Consider the following 16,014-nt stretch of genomic DNA (forward strand, 5'->3'; position numbering starts at 1 on the left):
TCAAATGATATTGGAAATCTGCCTTCCTCTTCAGTGTTTTGGAAGAAATTGAGAGGAATTAGTGATACTTTTTAAAATGGCAGGTAGAGTTCTGCAGTGAAGCCACATGATCATGGGCCTTTTTGTTGGTAGTGGTGGGTAAGTTTTTGTATATTAATTAAATCTCCTCACAAGTAATAAGTTGGTTCAAATGTTTTATTTCTTCATGAATTAGTGTGTTTCTAAGAATTAATCAATTTCTTCTAGGTTATATAATTTGTTGGTGTTTAATTGTTTATAGGACTCTTTTGTGAGCCTTAACGTTTTTGAGAGTTGACAACGTTCTAGCAGCCCTTGCTCTCGGCGCCTCAGCGTCCACTCTGGTGGCACTTGAGAAGCCCTTCAGCCCGCCACTGCACTGTGGGAGCCCCTCTCTGGGCTGGCCGATGCCAGAGCCAGCTCCCTCTACTTGCTGGGAGGTGTGGAGGGAGAGGCGTGGGCAGGAACCGAGGCTGCACAAAGTGCTCGCAGTCCAGCGCAAGTTCCGGTGGGCATGGGGAGTGGGGGTGGCGCGGGCTGCACTGCCAGCCCAGGGCAGTGAGGGGCTTAGCACCCTGGCTGGCAGCTGTGGAGGTTGCACCTGGTCCCCCAGCACTGCCAGCTGGCATGCACCCTGCTCGAATTCTAGCCGGGCCTCAGCTGCCTCCCCACTGGGCAGGGCTCAGGACCTGCAATCCGCCATGCCCCAGCCTCCCCCCACCACTGTGGGCTCCTGTGCCGCCCGAGCCTCCCCGACCAGTACCGCTCCATGTGCTGCAAGGCCCAGTCCCATCGACCGCCCAAAGGCTAAGGAGTGCAGGCACGCAGCGCGGGACTGGCCGGCAGCTCTGCCTGCAGCCCTGGTGCAGGATCCACTGGGTGAAGCCAGCTGGGCTCCTGGATCTAGTGGGGACTTGGAGAACTTTTATGTCTGGCTAAGGGATTGTGGATGCATCAATCAGTACTCTGTGTCTAGCTCAAGGTTTGTAAATACACCAATAAGTACTCTGTATCTAGCTAACCTAGTGGGGACTTGGAGAACTTTTCTGTCTGGCACTCTGTGTCTAGCTAAAGGATTGTAAACGCACCAATCAGCACTCTGTGTCTAGCTCTGGGATTGTAAATGCACCAATCAGCACTCTGTCAAAATGGACCAATCAGCTCTCTGTAAAATGAACCAATCAGCTCTCTGTAAAATAGACCAATCAGCTCGCTGTAAAATGGAACAATCAGCAGGATGTGGGTGGGGCCAGATAAAGGAATAAAAGCAGGCTGCTGGCTCCAACCAGCCGTAACCAGCTGGCCTCGTTTTGCACACTGCGGAAGCTTTATTCTTTTGCTCTTTAGGATAAATCTTGCTGCTGCTCACTCTTTGGGTCTACATTGCTTTTATGAGGTGTTAACACTTATGAGCTGTTAACACTCCTGAAGCCAGGCAGACCGCGAACCCACCAGGAAGAAGGAACAACTCCAGACGTGCTGCATTTAAGAGCTGTAAGACTCACTGCAAAGGTCTGCATCTTCACTCCTGTCAGTGAAACCACAAACCCACCACAAGGAAGAAGTTCCAGACACATCTGAATATCTGAAGGAACAAACTCCGGACACACCATCTTTAAGAACTGTAACACTCAACTGCGAGAGTCCGTGGCTTCATTCTTGAAGTCACCGAGACAAAGAACCCACCAATTCTGGACACATTTTGTACCATCAGTTGTAATCTCTTTTCTTGAATTTCTAGTTTTTGTTATTTGAGTTATGTCTCTTTTTTCATAATCTAGTTAAGGGTTTGTAAATTTTTTCAAAAATTTAACTCAATTTTGTTAATTTTTTTCTGTTTTTCCATGCTCTATTTCATTAACTTTGCTCAGGTCTTTATTTCCTTCCTTCTCTTAGCTTTGGGTTTAGTTTGTTCTTTTTTTACTTAGAGTTTAAAGTTAGGTTGTTGATTGAATCTCTTCTATTTATGTTTTTATAGTTGTAAAAGTGTATGTAAAAGTGTATGCTTTTACAGCTGTAAATTTTCCACTTAGTACTGGTTTCCAAAACATTTGGAATGTTTTGTTTAAATTTTCATTTATCTTAATATATGTTTTAATTTCCTTTTTAAATTTGTGATCCTTGTATTTTTATCACATTTAGATATACATGTGTTTTCTTTCTGTTCCTGTGCATTGGGATGCAAAATCAGACCACTTTTACTTTCTAAAAAAAAAGTGGAATGAAGAAAGAAAGATCTGGCCTTGTGAATGCTATATGGAAACATTGTACATTTCATTTGTTTTGTCATGCTCACCTCCCTTCATTAATATAAAATTGAATATATAAAGGAAAAGAACCTGGGGTAGAAAAACAAATTTGCACAGTAAAACACCACATGAAGAGAGGTTATACATAATTTCTCAATAGAATCTCAAGTGAACAAAGAAAAAAAATGCTGCTTTCCCAGTGTTGGATAGACTAAGAAAAATAGCTTGCTCAGAAATAATGAATATTCTCAGGATGTGATGATTAGAATGAACTCTAAAATCTAATAAAAATGATTGGATAAACTAGTAAAAGTTACCAATTTTTGCAAAATACATTTCTGAACAGAATACTCACCTATAAAAGAAACTTGTATGCCAATTTCAAAACTTTGCACATTTTAATTGTTTAATTATAGGAAAAGTTTATTTTAATCATCAAAATAAGGGATAATAACATTTATTTGATTTATAAAAATCTGATTCTCCTGTGGAATTAGTGAGGTCTTCAAGGAGATAAGGCAGGCCCTATATGGCGGTACTATCAGTATACCAAAACTTGTTTGGCATTTTCTGTTTATTATTAAACTCTCTCAAACTCCTAGTAATTTGCCCATTTTATAATCACATTATTTTTTTTTTGCTCTTGAGATGTTTGAGTTCCTTGTGTATTCTGGAATCTAATTCCCTGTTAGAATTAAATGGGATTAACTCCTGATCCCATATTAATCAAGCTACACTTTGTCACTTCAGAACAGAGGGTGTCACTAGAGATGTGAAACCTCAGGATTTTAAGGTGAGATGGTACTGTGAAAAGGATGAAAATAATATTGGTTTTGTAATTTAAATTCCCACACCCATTATACCTGAGTATAACTTGGATTTGCACTCCGAATATTGGCACCAACTGAAAGAATCGTACCTAGTAAGAAAATAAGGTATGTTTTCCAAAAACATGTCCTTGTGAAAACATGGAAATCTAGATGACCTAGTGTTTGGTGATAACTTTAGATAAAATACCAAAAGTATGATTCATTTTAAAAAATGATACATTGGATTTTATTACAATTAAAACTTCTGCTTTGCAGAAGACACTGTCGTGAGAATTTGAAAAGCCACATACTGGGAGAATATATTTGCAAAGACATCTAATAAATGGCCGTTATCCAAAATATACAAATAATACATATACATATAAAATGGAGTACAATTGACACATTTAAAAAATGATATCCTGTCATTTGAAACAACATGGATGGAACTGGAAGTCATTGTGTTAAGTGAAATAAGCCAGGCATAGAAAGACAAACTTCACATGTTCTCACTTACTTGTAGGAGCTAAAAATTAAAACAATTGAACTCATGGAGATAGTGAGTAGAAGTGTAGTTACCAGAGTCTGAGAAGGGTAGTGGAGGAGGAAAGAGGGAAAGGCTAAGGGATACAAAAATACTGTTATATAGAATGAATAAGATCAAGTTTGATAGCATAACATTGTGACTACAGTCAACAATAATTTATTGTACATTTAAAAATAACTAAAAGAGTATAATTACATTATTTGTAACACAAAGAAAGGATAAAAGCTTGAGGTGATTTACCCATTTACCCTGATGAAATTATTACTCAATGTATGCCTGTACCAAAACATCTCATGTATCCCTTAAATATATACTTCTATATACCCACAAAAATTAAAAATTAACATATATATGTGTGTGTGTGTGTGTGTGTGTGTATACATATATTCGAAGAATACTTAAAACTCAGCAATAAGTAAACAAACAACCCAATTAGAAATTAGGAAAAACCTCCGAATATACTCCTAACCAAACTAGATATAAAGATGGAAAATAACATATGAAAATATGCTCAGCATCATACACTACTAGGGAATTGCACATTAAAATAATAATGAGATACCACTACATACATATTAGAATGGCTAAATTCCAAAACATTGACAACACACACATTAAGTTGGGAGAAGTGTCCTTTGAGATAATCAATTCCCTTCTAAGAGACATGATAAGAAAAACATTGACCTCTTGAGTTTACGTATACATTAAGGGAGAGCTTGAGAAATAACACTTAACCATTATGTGGAGAGTATACTGTAGTCTTTTAAATTTGCCTTTTTAATGCACAAACTCATGCAGTTGGTGTGTGTCCCATGACTCTCTGTGAAGGCTGTATTCAGCAAAACAAAAAGACACCCTTGATCAGAAATGATTACTTTTCTTCTAGCCCATGATCATTTGCTGCCTTTGATCTACATCTGTTCCACTTTCTTGCCTCTTTTCTTCTCCATTCCTTAATCTCTACCTTGGCTGGGCTGAATGTGGGTAAGTTGCTTTTTGTCCTTGTTTTTTTCCCATTAATATATTGCTTCCTTTTTATACTTTTATCAAATTTAGATATACATTTGTTTTGGGGTTTCTTTTGTCCCACTTCTTTAGGATGCAAAAAGTGGACAACCTTTGTTTTCAATAAAAATGAAAATGAAAATGAGAAATAAAGGTTTCTGCTGTCCTGCATGTAAAACAATTGTACAACACATTTATGTGATCACATTTACATCCTATTATGGACATTCAGGACAAAAAGGGTTTCCTTTAGTTTGATAAAAATGAACCAGAATTGGAACATCTGCAGGTCCTTTGGAAATTTAAATTTTAGTGCCAAAAAATTTGTTTAATCAAATTAATGTTTTTTTCTTAACTACATATTCTCATTCCGTATGATATTGCTCCCAACGGTGTAAAAGTTATTTCTGAGTGTGGAAACAAATCTCAGGTATTTCGGTGATTGGTAACACTCTAAAACTCAACTCTATCTGACAAAACCTTATTCCTTAGTACTTTTTTTTTCCAGTGGGTTTTCTTGTGTGTCACATGAAAAGCACTGACATTGAGTTCATGGAAGATACAAGGTATATAAGATCAGCGTTACACACCTATGTCAAATGGGTGCTGTGATTGGAGGAATTTCCAAGGTTTACTAGATGTCAAAGTCATATCATCTCAGGTGGCCTCTGTATACAAATGGGCTGTCAGCAGCCATCTTATGAATGTTGCTTATGTTTAATCCTTAGCATTTCTGACTGTGTTGTGGGCTTTAAGAATTAAATGCAAATACTTTATATTTTATTATTTAATTCTACTAAAGGTGTTCAAATACATCAATAATTGTCAAGCACTGAAGAGAAAAAAATCTAGACAATATTTGGATGAATATCTAGCAGCTAGTGAAGTTAAACATTTTCTAACATGAAGGAAAATTAAAAGGTAAATAGACTAAAAGAAAATGTTAAAAAAATTAAATTTTAATAGTCTTTAGCAGTTTTAAATGTTTTTAAGTATTTTATTGTATTAAGTATTATTATGTATTTTTATAATTTGTTAATTTGCTGATGTAATTGAACATATTACATTTTATATAGGTAAATAAATCACTTTAAAGACAAAAACAAATTGAGTTAAATGCCCATGGGTTTTAAATTTAACTATTAACTTTTAGCTTAAAAATTTCATTTGGTCTTTCTTTCTTTCTTTTCTTTTTTTCTCTTTTTTTCTTTTTTTTTTTTCTTTTTTGAGATGGAGTCTCACTCTGTCGCCCAGGCTGCAGTGCAATGTTGCAATCTCGGCTCACTGCAACATCTGCCTCCCGGGTTCAAGCAATTCTCCTGCTCCAGCCTCCCGAGTAGCTAGGATTACAGGCACCTGCCACCATGCCCAACTAATTTTTGTATTTTTAGTAGAGACGGGGTTTCACCATGGTGGCCAGGCAGGTCTCGAACTCCTGACCTCGTGATCCATCTGCCTTGGCCTCCCAAAGTGCTGGAATTATAAGTGTGAGCCACTGGGCCCAGCCCATTTGGTCATTCTTAACACTAAGTTGAATTAAAAGATTAAACTTTACACTCCTTATAAATAGATATGTAGAGTACCTCAACAAATATATGGTGTATCCCTGTTATTAAAACTTAATGGGACTTTGAATTAGAAAGAAATTTCTAAAAAGCCTATGGGGCAGGGAAAGAGGAGGTAATAATGAAAATAAAAGTGGTTGAGAAACTGCTCTATACCCATGTAGACATGACACAAAGGAAAGCCAAAAGAGAAGTAGAAAGAAACATGAAGACGTTCAGAAAATGGAAGCTAGCATGTTCCCTATTTAAAACCTATGCACAGAGCAAGGTCTTCAGAAAACTTACAGCCCAGGGTTCAGGGTTACTCCTCATCAACCAGCCCAGCAGCATCTTCAGGATTCCCAATGGCATTGCCCTTTGCTTTAATGATGGCCCTGCTGGTGCTTAGCTACAAGTCAAGCTGCTCTCTGGGCTGTAATCCGTCTCAAACCCACAACATGAATAACAGGAGGACTTTGATGCTCATGGCACAAATGAGGAGAATCTCTCCTTTTTCATGCCTGAAGGACAGAAATGACTTTGAATTTCCCCAGGAGGAGTTTGATGGCAACCAGTTCCAGAATACTCAAGCCATCTCTGTCCTCCATGAGATGATCCAGCAGACCTTCAATCTCTTCAGCACAAAGGACTCATCTGCTGCTTGGGATGAGACCCTCCTAGACAAATTCTACATTGAACTTTTCCAGCAACTGAATGACCTGGAAGCCTGTGTGATACAGGAGGCTGGGGTGGAAGAGACTCCCCTGATGAATGAGGACTCCATCCTGGCTGTGAAGAAATACTTCCAAAGAATCACTCTCTATCTGATGGAGAAGAAATACAGCCCTTGTGCCTGGGAGGTTGTCAGAGCAGAAATCATGAGATCCCTCTCTTTTTCAACAAACTTGCAAAAAAGATTAAGGAAGAAGAATTGAAAACTTGTTCAACATGGAAATGATCCTCATTGACTGATACATCATCTCACACTTTCATGAGTTCTTCCATTTCAAAGACTCATTTCTCCTATAACCACCACGAGTTGAATCCAAATTTTCAAATGTTTTCAGGAGTGTAAAGAAGCATCGTGTTTGCCTGTGCAGGCACTAGTCCTTTACAGAAGACCATGCTGATGTCTCTGTTCATCTATTTATTTGAATATTTATTTATTTAACTATTTTAAATATTTAAATTGTTTTTTATGTAATATCATGTGTACCTTTACATTGTGGTTAACATAATAATATATGTTCTTCATATTTGGCCAATATATTAATTTCCATTTTCACTAAATTTTTACTATACAAAATTTTTTGTGTTTGTTTATTCTTTAAGATAAAATGCCAAGCCTGACTGTACAACCTGACTTAAAAATAGATGATTTAATTAAGTTACCTATCATAATTTTATTCAAGTTATAGAAAAATACATTTTTCCATACCAGGTTATATGTTGCCTTCAGGATATAAACATGAACATAAAAACTACAGTTCCTGTTCTCTTGTATATTTGACTTTTGTCCAGAAAGAAATCTAAAAATAATAATAATACTGAATTAATATCAGTTATGCTAACTGCTGTATAGTGAGGAAGTCAAAAAGCAATGAATTTTTCTTAGCAGAAGGTAGATTGAGACATGTCTGGAATTAAAAGAAGAGATATTCTCTATAAACTGACTTTCAAACATGTAATTGAAAATGTACATTGCTAGTCAGATATATGAGTTTGCAGTTTCCAAGGAATACCCTATCTGGAAGTTCCTAACTGGCAATGGAAAGGCCAAAAATGAAGGCTGTCATTTGGGGAGCAAGTGGAGAGGGAAAAAAAAGACTTAAACTGGATTCTGAGTACCTTCCACGATTTTAAAGTAGGAGAACAGAAGAGACACAAAGAAAACAGAGGTGAAATACCTTAACAGCAGAAGGACAAGAGGGAATGGTGATAAAAGCATATTTAGAAAATAAATGTGCTTAGAAAAAGAATCAATAGACTTATGGAAAATGTGAATTAAAACTGAGCACTACAGCAAGAAAAGAGATGGCAGTGCAGAGCTTACTGAGAGCGGGATTGATAGAATTAATCAGCAGAAGCCATTTTGGGGTAGGTAGAAGAATTAATGAGAAAAGAAAAATCAAGATAACACATATAGAAAATTGTGGGAGATCTGCCTTTGTAAAGGTGGGAAGTAATAAGTTGGACTCCAAAAAAAGTGAATTATCTTTTATCTGCATAGTGTTTCCCTTTTGAAAATATATGTCACTGAATAAATTTCATAAATGTGATTCACTGGTAAATCACATTAATACATTTAATATTTTATATATTTAAAGCATAAAATATAACAATAGTAATTAATCATTATTTTGATTAATACTCCGTTAATTGTCAGTAAAAACTGACACATTTCTATCATAAAATAAAATCAGAAACTGGAAAAGAGATTCTCTTTCTCAATACTTTGGGAATGGGGAAAGGATTCCCTGTTTAATAAATGCTACTGGGAAAACTGGAGAGCCGTATGCAGAAAACTGAAACTGGACCCCTTCCTTACACCTTATATAAAAATTAGCTCAAGATGGATTAAAGACTTATATAAAACCCAAAACCATAAAAACCCTAGAAGAAACATAGGCAATAGCATTCAGGACATAGGCATGGGCGAAGATTATATGATGAAATCACCAAAACCAACTGCAACAAAAGCTAAAATTTACAAATGGCATCTAATTAAAGAGCTTCTGCACAGCAAAAGAAACTATCTATCATCAGAGCGAACGAGCAGCCTAGAGAATGGGAGAAAATTTTTGTAGTCTACCCATCCGACAAAGGTCTAATATCCAGAATGTACGAAGAACTTAAAAAAATTTACCAAAAAAAAAAAAAAGGCCCATCAAAAAGTGGGCAAAGACATGAACAGACACTTCTTAAAAACAGATATATATGTGGCCAATAAACATAAAAGAAGCTCAGCATCACTGATCACTAGAGAAATGAAAACCAAAACCACCGTGAGATACCATCTCATGCCACTCAGACTGGCGATTACTAAAAAGTCAGGAAATAACAGATGCTGGTGAAGCTGTAGAAAAATAGGACAGATTTTTTAAATTCTTCCAAAAATGCCTTAGTGATTTTCAGAGGGCTTGCATTGTATCTGTGTATTGCTTTGGATAGTTTGAAAATCATAACAATGACAGGCTTCCCAATCCACGAACAGAAATGTCTTTTCATTTCTCTTAATTTCTTTCAGCAGTGTTTGCTAGTTTTCAATATATAAATCTTTTTCCACTTTGTTTAAGTTTTTTCCTGAGTACTTTACTGTTTTGATGCTATTGCAAATGGGTTTTTTTTTAAGTTTCCTTTTCAGATTTGTCCATTGTTAGCATATAAAAATGCTACTTATTTTTGCATCTTAATTTTATATTTTACAACTTTGCTGAATTCATTTATTAGTTCTAATAGTTTGTATGTGAGTGTGTGTATGTGTGTAAACTTAGAGTTTTCTACATACACGATCAGGCTATCTGAAAAAAGATTATTTTACTTCTTCCTTTCCAATATGAACGCTTTTTATTTCTTTTTCTTGTTAATTGCTATGGCTAGATCTACAAATGTTATGTTATATAAAAGTGGTAAGAGTGGCCTCCCTGCCTTGTTCCTCATCTTAGAGGAAAAGCTTTCAGTTTCTCACCATTGAATATAATGTTAATTGTGGGATTCTCGTATATGGTCTTTATTATGTTGAGCTAACTTCCTTTTATTCCAAGTTTGTCGAATGTTTTTTATCATGAAAGGATATGGAATTTGGTCAATTTCTTTTTCTGTATCTATAGAGATTATTATGTATATTTTTCATTCATTTTGTTAATGTGATGTATTGCATTGATTAATTTTCATATGCTGAAACATTCTTCCAACCGAGTAGTAAGTCCCCCTTGGTCATGATGTATAATCCTTTTATTGTGCTGTTGAATTTGGTTTACAAGTATTTTAGTGAGGATTTTTGTATGAATATCTATCGGGGGAATGGATCTGTAGTTTTCTTGCAGTATCCTTGTGTGGCTTTGACATCAGGGAAATGCTCGTCTCATGAAATGAGTTTGAAACTATTCCTTCCTCTTCAATTTTTTGGAAGATTTTGAGAAAGATTGGTGTTAATTCCCTAAATGTTGGATAGAATTATCCACTGAAGCCATCCGATTATGTTTTGCTGTTGTTGTTGTTGTTGTTTTTGTTATTGGGAAGTTTGATGACTGATTCGATCTCCTTACTAGTTATAGGTCTAGTCAGATTTTTTGTTTATTCACAATTTGGTCTTGGTAAGTTGTTTGTTTCTAGGAATTTATATATTTCTTCCAGGTTAATCAATTTGTTGGAGTATAATTGCTCATAGTAGTCTGTTATAATCCTTTTTACTTATTTATCTATGTATGTATGTATGTATGTATTTATTTATTTATTTATTTATTTAGAGACGGAGTCTCTCTCTGTCGCCCGGGCTGGAGTGCAGAGGCGAGATCTCCACTCACTGCAAGCTCTGCCTCCAGAGTTCAGGCCATCTCCTGTCTCAGCCTCCTGAGTAGCTGAGACTACAGGCACCCGCCACCAAGCCTGGCTAATTTCTTTTTGTATTTTTTGTAGAGATGGGGTTTCACTGTGTTAGCTCGGATGGTCTCGATCTCCTGACCTCGTGATCCGCCTGTCTCGGCCTCCCAAAGTGCTGGGATGACAGGCGTGAGCCACCGCGCTCGGCCAATCCTTTTTACCTCTATGCCATCAGTTGTTATGTGTCCTCTGTTATTTCTGATTTTTATTTGATTTTTCTCTACTTATCTCTTAATACACTTCAGGGTTTGTCAATTTTGTTGATCCTTTCAAAAGACCAACGCTTAGTTCCATTGATTTTTTAATTGCTTTTCTATTCTGTATTTTATTAATTTCTTTATTAATAAAATTTCATCTTTCTTATTTTCTTCCTCTTCCTAGCTATGTGTTTATTTCTTCTTTTTCTACTTCCTTAACTTGTAAAGTTAGTTCATTGGTTTGAGGTCTTTCTTCTTTTTTAATATAAGCCTTTATAGCTTTCAATTTCCTCTTTAGCTGTTTTCACAGCATCACATACATTTTGGTATGTTGTGTTTTCATTTTCATCTCACTCAAGATATTTTCTAAGCTCTTTCGTCTTTCTTACTTTCTTCCTCTTCCTAGCTATGTGTTTATTTCTTCTTTTTCTAGTTCCTTAACTTTTAAAGTTAGTTCATTGGTTTGAGGTCTTTCTTCTTTTTTAATATAAGCTTTTATAGCTTTCAACTGATCCTTTCAAAGACTAACGCTTAGTTCCATTGATTTTTAATTGCTTTTCTATTCTGTATTTTATTAATTTCTTATTAGTAAAATTTCATCTTTCTTATTTTCTTCCTCTTCCTAGCTGTGTGTTTATTTTTTCTTTTTCTACTTCCTTAACTTGTGAAATTTGTTCATTGGTTTGAAGCCTTTCTTCTTTTTTAATATAAGCTTTTAAAGCTTTCAGTATCCCCTTTAGCTCTGTTTTCACTGCATCACATATGTTTTGGTAAGATGTATTTTCATTTTCATCTGTCTCAAGATATTTTCTAAGTTCCCTTCTGGTCATTCTTTTCTTTTATTATACTTTAAGTTCTAGGGCACATGTGCAAAGCGTGCATGTTTGTTAAATAGCCCTACATGTATCATGTTGGTTTGTTATACCCATTAACTCATCATTTACATTAGGTATTTCTCCTCTTACAGGTTTATCACATTTAGACATACATTTGTTTTCTTTTTGTTCCCACAAATTAAGATGAAAAATCAGACCACTTTCACTTTCTAGGAAAAGTGAAGTGACAAATATAAATATATTTGTTGTTGTGAATGCCACATAGAACCACTGTATAGCCCATTTAAAAATTATATTTATATTGTTTCATCGACACTAACCTGAATATAAAAATCAAAGAAATCAAAATATAAACAAATTTTCACAGTAAAACACTACATAAAAATGTGTATGCAAAAATTCCCAATACAATCTCAAGTGAAAAAAGAAAAAATACTCTCGCCCCCAGTGTTTTAAAGACTAAGAATAATAACTTGGGCAAACTTGCCCTGTATTCTCAGAGTCTGATTATAAGGATGAGCCCAAAATTCAATACAAGCTTGTTGACTGGATAAACTACTAAATTAATGTATAAAATATACGTTTCTGAAATGAAGACTCCTTTATTATGGAAACCCCGGTGCACATTTCACAATGTATAATATTTTAATTGTTCAATGATATGAAGAATTTAAATGAATCATTTAAAATAATGAATAATAAAATGTGTTTGTTTCTAAAATTTCTAAATTTCTAAAATGTGGTTATTTTCTAAAATTGATCCATTTCATAATCTCTACCTTTATATAAACAGGCTCATTTTCTACTAGTGTCTTCTAAAGATTATCACATGATTTGAAGCTGAAATTTATAAATGATGGAAAAATGATGTCACAAGTATTTACAGTTCACATACACATTCTGGGGATTTGATCCAGGGAAGGAAAGCTGTAGGATTATCTGGGGGACAGAGGCTATTATTCCCTACTTTTGGGAATACTAACTTGTCTGATTCCTATAAACTGTGTGAATTGGAGAGTTTGAATTTAGATATGTGAATCTGTATTTGACAACAGGCTAGTTATTTTCAATTATAACAAAGTAGAGGGCAGATCAGAGATGAAGTCATAAATGGTTAATATAGTGCTGGGCAGAGGATGATATTGTGCTGCTCTTGCAACTGGAATCCCTAGATCTACATGCACCTTAAAAAAACTAGAATCCCAGTGGTTTTAGCAGTAAACTACATGGGCATTATTGACTCTCAATAAGAGCTGAATGGACATTTTTGTCATTGTCTATTATAATCCCAGCAAATATGGCCATGATGAAGCAAAATAGCCTCATTCTTGAACACTTTCCAGTAGAAGAAAACATGATAAACTAGTAAAAACTCCACTTACTAAATAGCTGATTGGCTAAAGCAGAGCTCATTCCATTTAAGGACTCAGCCTCTATAGGGCTGAGACAAACTAACTTCTTATACAAAATAAAAAGTTAGAGTCAGAGTTCAGGACCCCTCTGAAAGTTAATTCTTTACATGATAATATTCAATATTTATAAATTTATGAATTTAGAACAAAGATGATCTTTTTTATTCGATTAGAATTGACTTGGATAGGAACTTCTGAAAACCTTTAGGGAATTTGAACTTCGATGAAAAATGCCAAAATGATTTAATTGATAATATTTTCTAAGTCACATATGTTTATTAGAATGATACTTCTTTGAAGGGTACAAAAATTAGTTCTCATAGTATAAACAAGTCTGACATATTACAACAGCTTGTGACCTCCAACAACTCTATCCAACAAAATTTGATTGCTTAATATTCATCTTTCTCACTGGGTTTTGTTGCGTATCACATGAGAAGCACTGATATCGAGTTCATGAAGATACACAAAATATTTGCAAGATCAGTGTTAAAAACCTATGTCAAATAGATGACTGTGATTGGAGGACTTTTTGTTCATTTTTTTGCTGGGTCTCAAAGTCTTATCACAATATATGGATTTAACCTGCATACCTTTGGGCTGCCATTGACTGTCTTATGGTTATTACTTATGTTTTCTCCTCAGTTCTTCAGGATGTTTTGTAGACTTTGAGAATTCATTGCAAATACCTTATATTATATGATTTATTTCTGCTAAAGTTATACAACACATCAATATGTATGTCAAGTGCTAAAAAGAAAAAAGTGTTGGCAATATCTGGATTAATATTGCAGCTAGTGAAGTTTACAAATTATTTTCTCGTACAAGGCAAAATTCAAAGCTTCATATACTGTGAGAAAAATTTTAAACAACTGGTTCATTTTTTTGGAATTTTGAATGATTAGGTATGTCATTACATTCATATGATTAATGTGTATTTATATAGATTTTTATTTTGCATATGTAATTTGATACAACAATATTTACATGAACAAATTACATTAAAAGTTATTCTACAATTATACTCATCAAATTAAGTTAAATGTCAATAGCTTTTAAACTTAGATTTTAGTTTAACTTTTCTGTCATTCTTAACTTTACATCAAATAAAAAGAGCAAACTTTATAGTCTTTATCTGTGAAGTAGAGGTGTACACAGTATACATAAATAGATATGCCAAATCTGTGTTATTAAAATTTTATGAAGATTTCAATTAGAAAAAAAATACCATAAAAGGCTTTGAGTGCAGGGGAAAAGTAGGCAATGATGAAAAAAATGAAAAGCATCTTTAAACGTATGTAGAGAGTCCATAAAGAAAGCAAAAACAGAGATAGAAAGTAAAACTAGAGCATTTAGAAAATGGAAATTAGTATGTTCACTATTTAAGACCCATGCACAGAGCAAGGCCTTCAGAAAACCTAGAGGCCAAGGTTCAAGGTTACCCACCTCAAGGAGCCTAGCAATATTTGCAACATCCCAATGGCCCTGTCCTTTTCTTTACTGATGGCCGTGGTGGTGCTCGGCTACAAATCCATCTGCTCTCTGGGCTGTGATCTTCCTCAGACCCACAGCCTGGGTCATAGGAGGGCCTTGATACTCCTGGCACAAATGGGAAGGATCTCTCCTTTCTCCTGTCTGAAGGACAGGCATGACTTTGGATTCCCCCAGGAGGAGTTTGATGGCAACCAGTTCCAGAAGGCTCAAGCCATCTCTGTCCTCCATGAGATGATCCAGCAGACCTTCAACCTCTTCAGCACAAAGGACTCATCTGCTACTTGGGAACAGAATCTGCTAGAAAAATTTTCCACCGAACTTTACCAGCAACTGAATGACCTGGAAGCCTGTGTAATACAGGAGGTTGGAGTGGAAGAGATTCTGCTGATGAATGAGGACTCCATCCTGGCTGTGAAGAAATACTTCCAAAGAATCACTCTCTATCTGATGGAGAAGAAATACAGCCCTTGTGCCTGGGAGGTTGTCAGAGCAGAAATCATGAGATCCCTCTCTTTTTCAACAAACTTGCAAAAAAGATTAAGGAGGAAGGATTGAAAACTGGTTCAACATGGAAATGATCCTCATTGACTATACATCATCTCACACTTTCATGAGTTCTTCCACTTCAAAGACTCATTTCTCCTATAACCACCACGAGTTGAATCCAAATTTTCAAATGTTTTCAGGAGTGTAAAGAAACATCGCGTTTATCTGTGCAGGCACTAGTCCTTTACAGAAGACCGTGCTGATGTCTCTGTTCATCTATTTATTTAAATATTTATTTATTTAACTATTTTTAAGATTTAAATTATTTTTATGTAATATCATGTGTACCTTTACATTGTGGTTAATGTAACAATATATGTTCTTCTTATGTAGCCAATATATTAATTTCTTTTTCATTAAATTTTTACTACACAAAATGTCTTGTGTTTGTTTATTCTTTAAGATAAAACACCAACCCTGACTGTACACCTTGACTTAAAAATAGATGATTTAATTAACTATCGATTTTATTCAAGTTATAGAACAATATATTTTTCTATACCAGGTTACATGTTGACTTCAAGATATAAACGTGAGCATAAAAAATACAGTTCCTGTTCTCTTGTATCTTTGATTTTTGTCCAGAAAGAAATCTAAAAACAATAATAATGCTGAATTAATATCAGTTATGCTAACTGCTGTAATATGAAGAAGTGAAAAGGCAATGAATTCCTCTTAGCAGAAGGTAGATTGAGACATGTCTGGAAATTAAAGCAGAGATATTCTCTGTAAACTTTGTAATTTTCAACATGTAA

General features: G+C 35.1%; 2 protein-coding genes across 2 annotated transcripts; both read left to right on the forward strand.

Moving 5' to 3' along the window:
- The first annotated feature begins 6,487 nt into the window (after positions 1-6,487).
- On the forward strand, positions 6,488-7,466 carry LOC112608259 (interferon alpha-14). The gene has a single exon (XM_025360053.1). The coding sequence runs from the start codon at positions 6,538-6,540 to the stop codon at positions 7,105-7,107; it is 570 nt and encodes a 189-aa protein (XP_025215838.1). The 5' UTR covers positions 6,488-6,537; the 3' UTR covers positions 7,108-7,466.
- Positions 7,467-14,566: 7,100 nt separating this feature from the next.
- LOC112608232 (interferon alpha-10) lies at positions 14,567-15,626 on the forward strand. Its single transcript, XM_025360023.1, has one exon. The coding sequence runs from the start codon at positions 14,699-14,701 to the stop codon at positions 15,266-15,268; it is 570 nt and encodes a 189-aa protein (XP_025215808.1). The 5' UTR covers positions 14,567-14,698; the 3' UTR covers positions 15,269-15,626.
- Positions 15,627-16,014: the final 388 nt, after the last annotated feature.

The sequence above is a fragment of the Theropithecus gelada genome, chromosome 15 (assembly GCF_003255815.1).
Source record: "Theropithecus gelada isolate Dixy chromosome 15, Tgel_1.0, whole genome shotgun sequence".
NCBI lineage: Eukaryota > Metazoa > Chordata > Mammalia > Primates > Cercopithecidae > Theropithecus > Theropithecus gelada.

Bases quoted from the DNA above. Each gene is read 5' to 3' on its own strand.
- LOC112608259 (XM_025360053.1), top strand. From the start codon at position 6,538: ATGGCATTGCCCTTTGCTTTAATGATGGCCCTGCTGGTGCTTAGCTAC.
- LOC112608232 (XM_025360023.1), top strand. From the start codon at position 14,699: ATGGCCCTGTCCTTTTCTTTACTGATGGCCGTGGTGGTGCTCGGCTAC.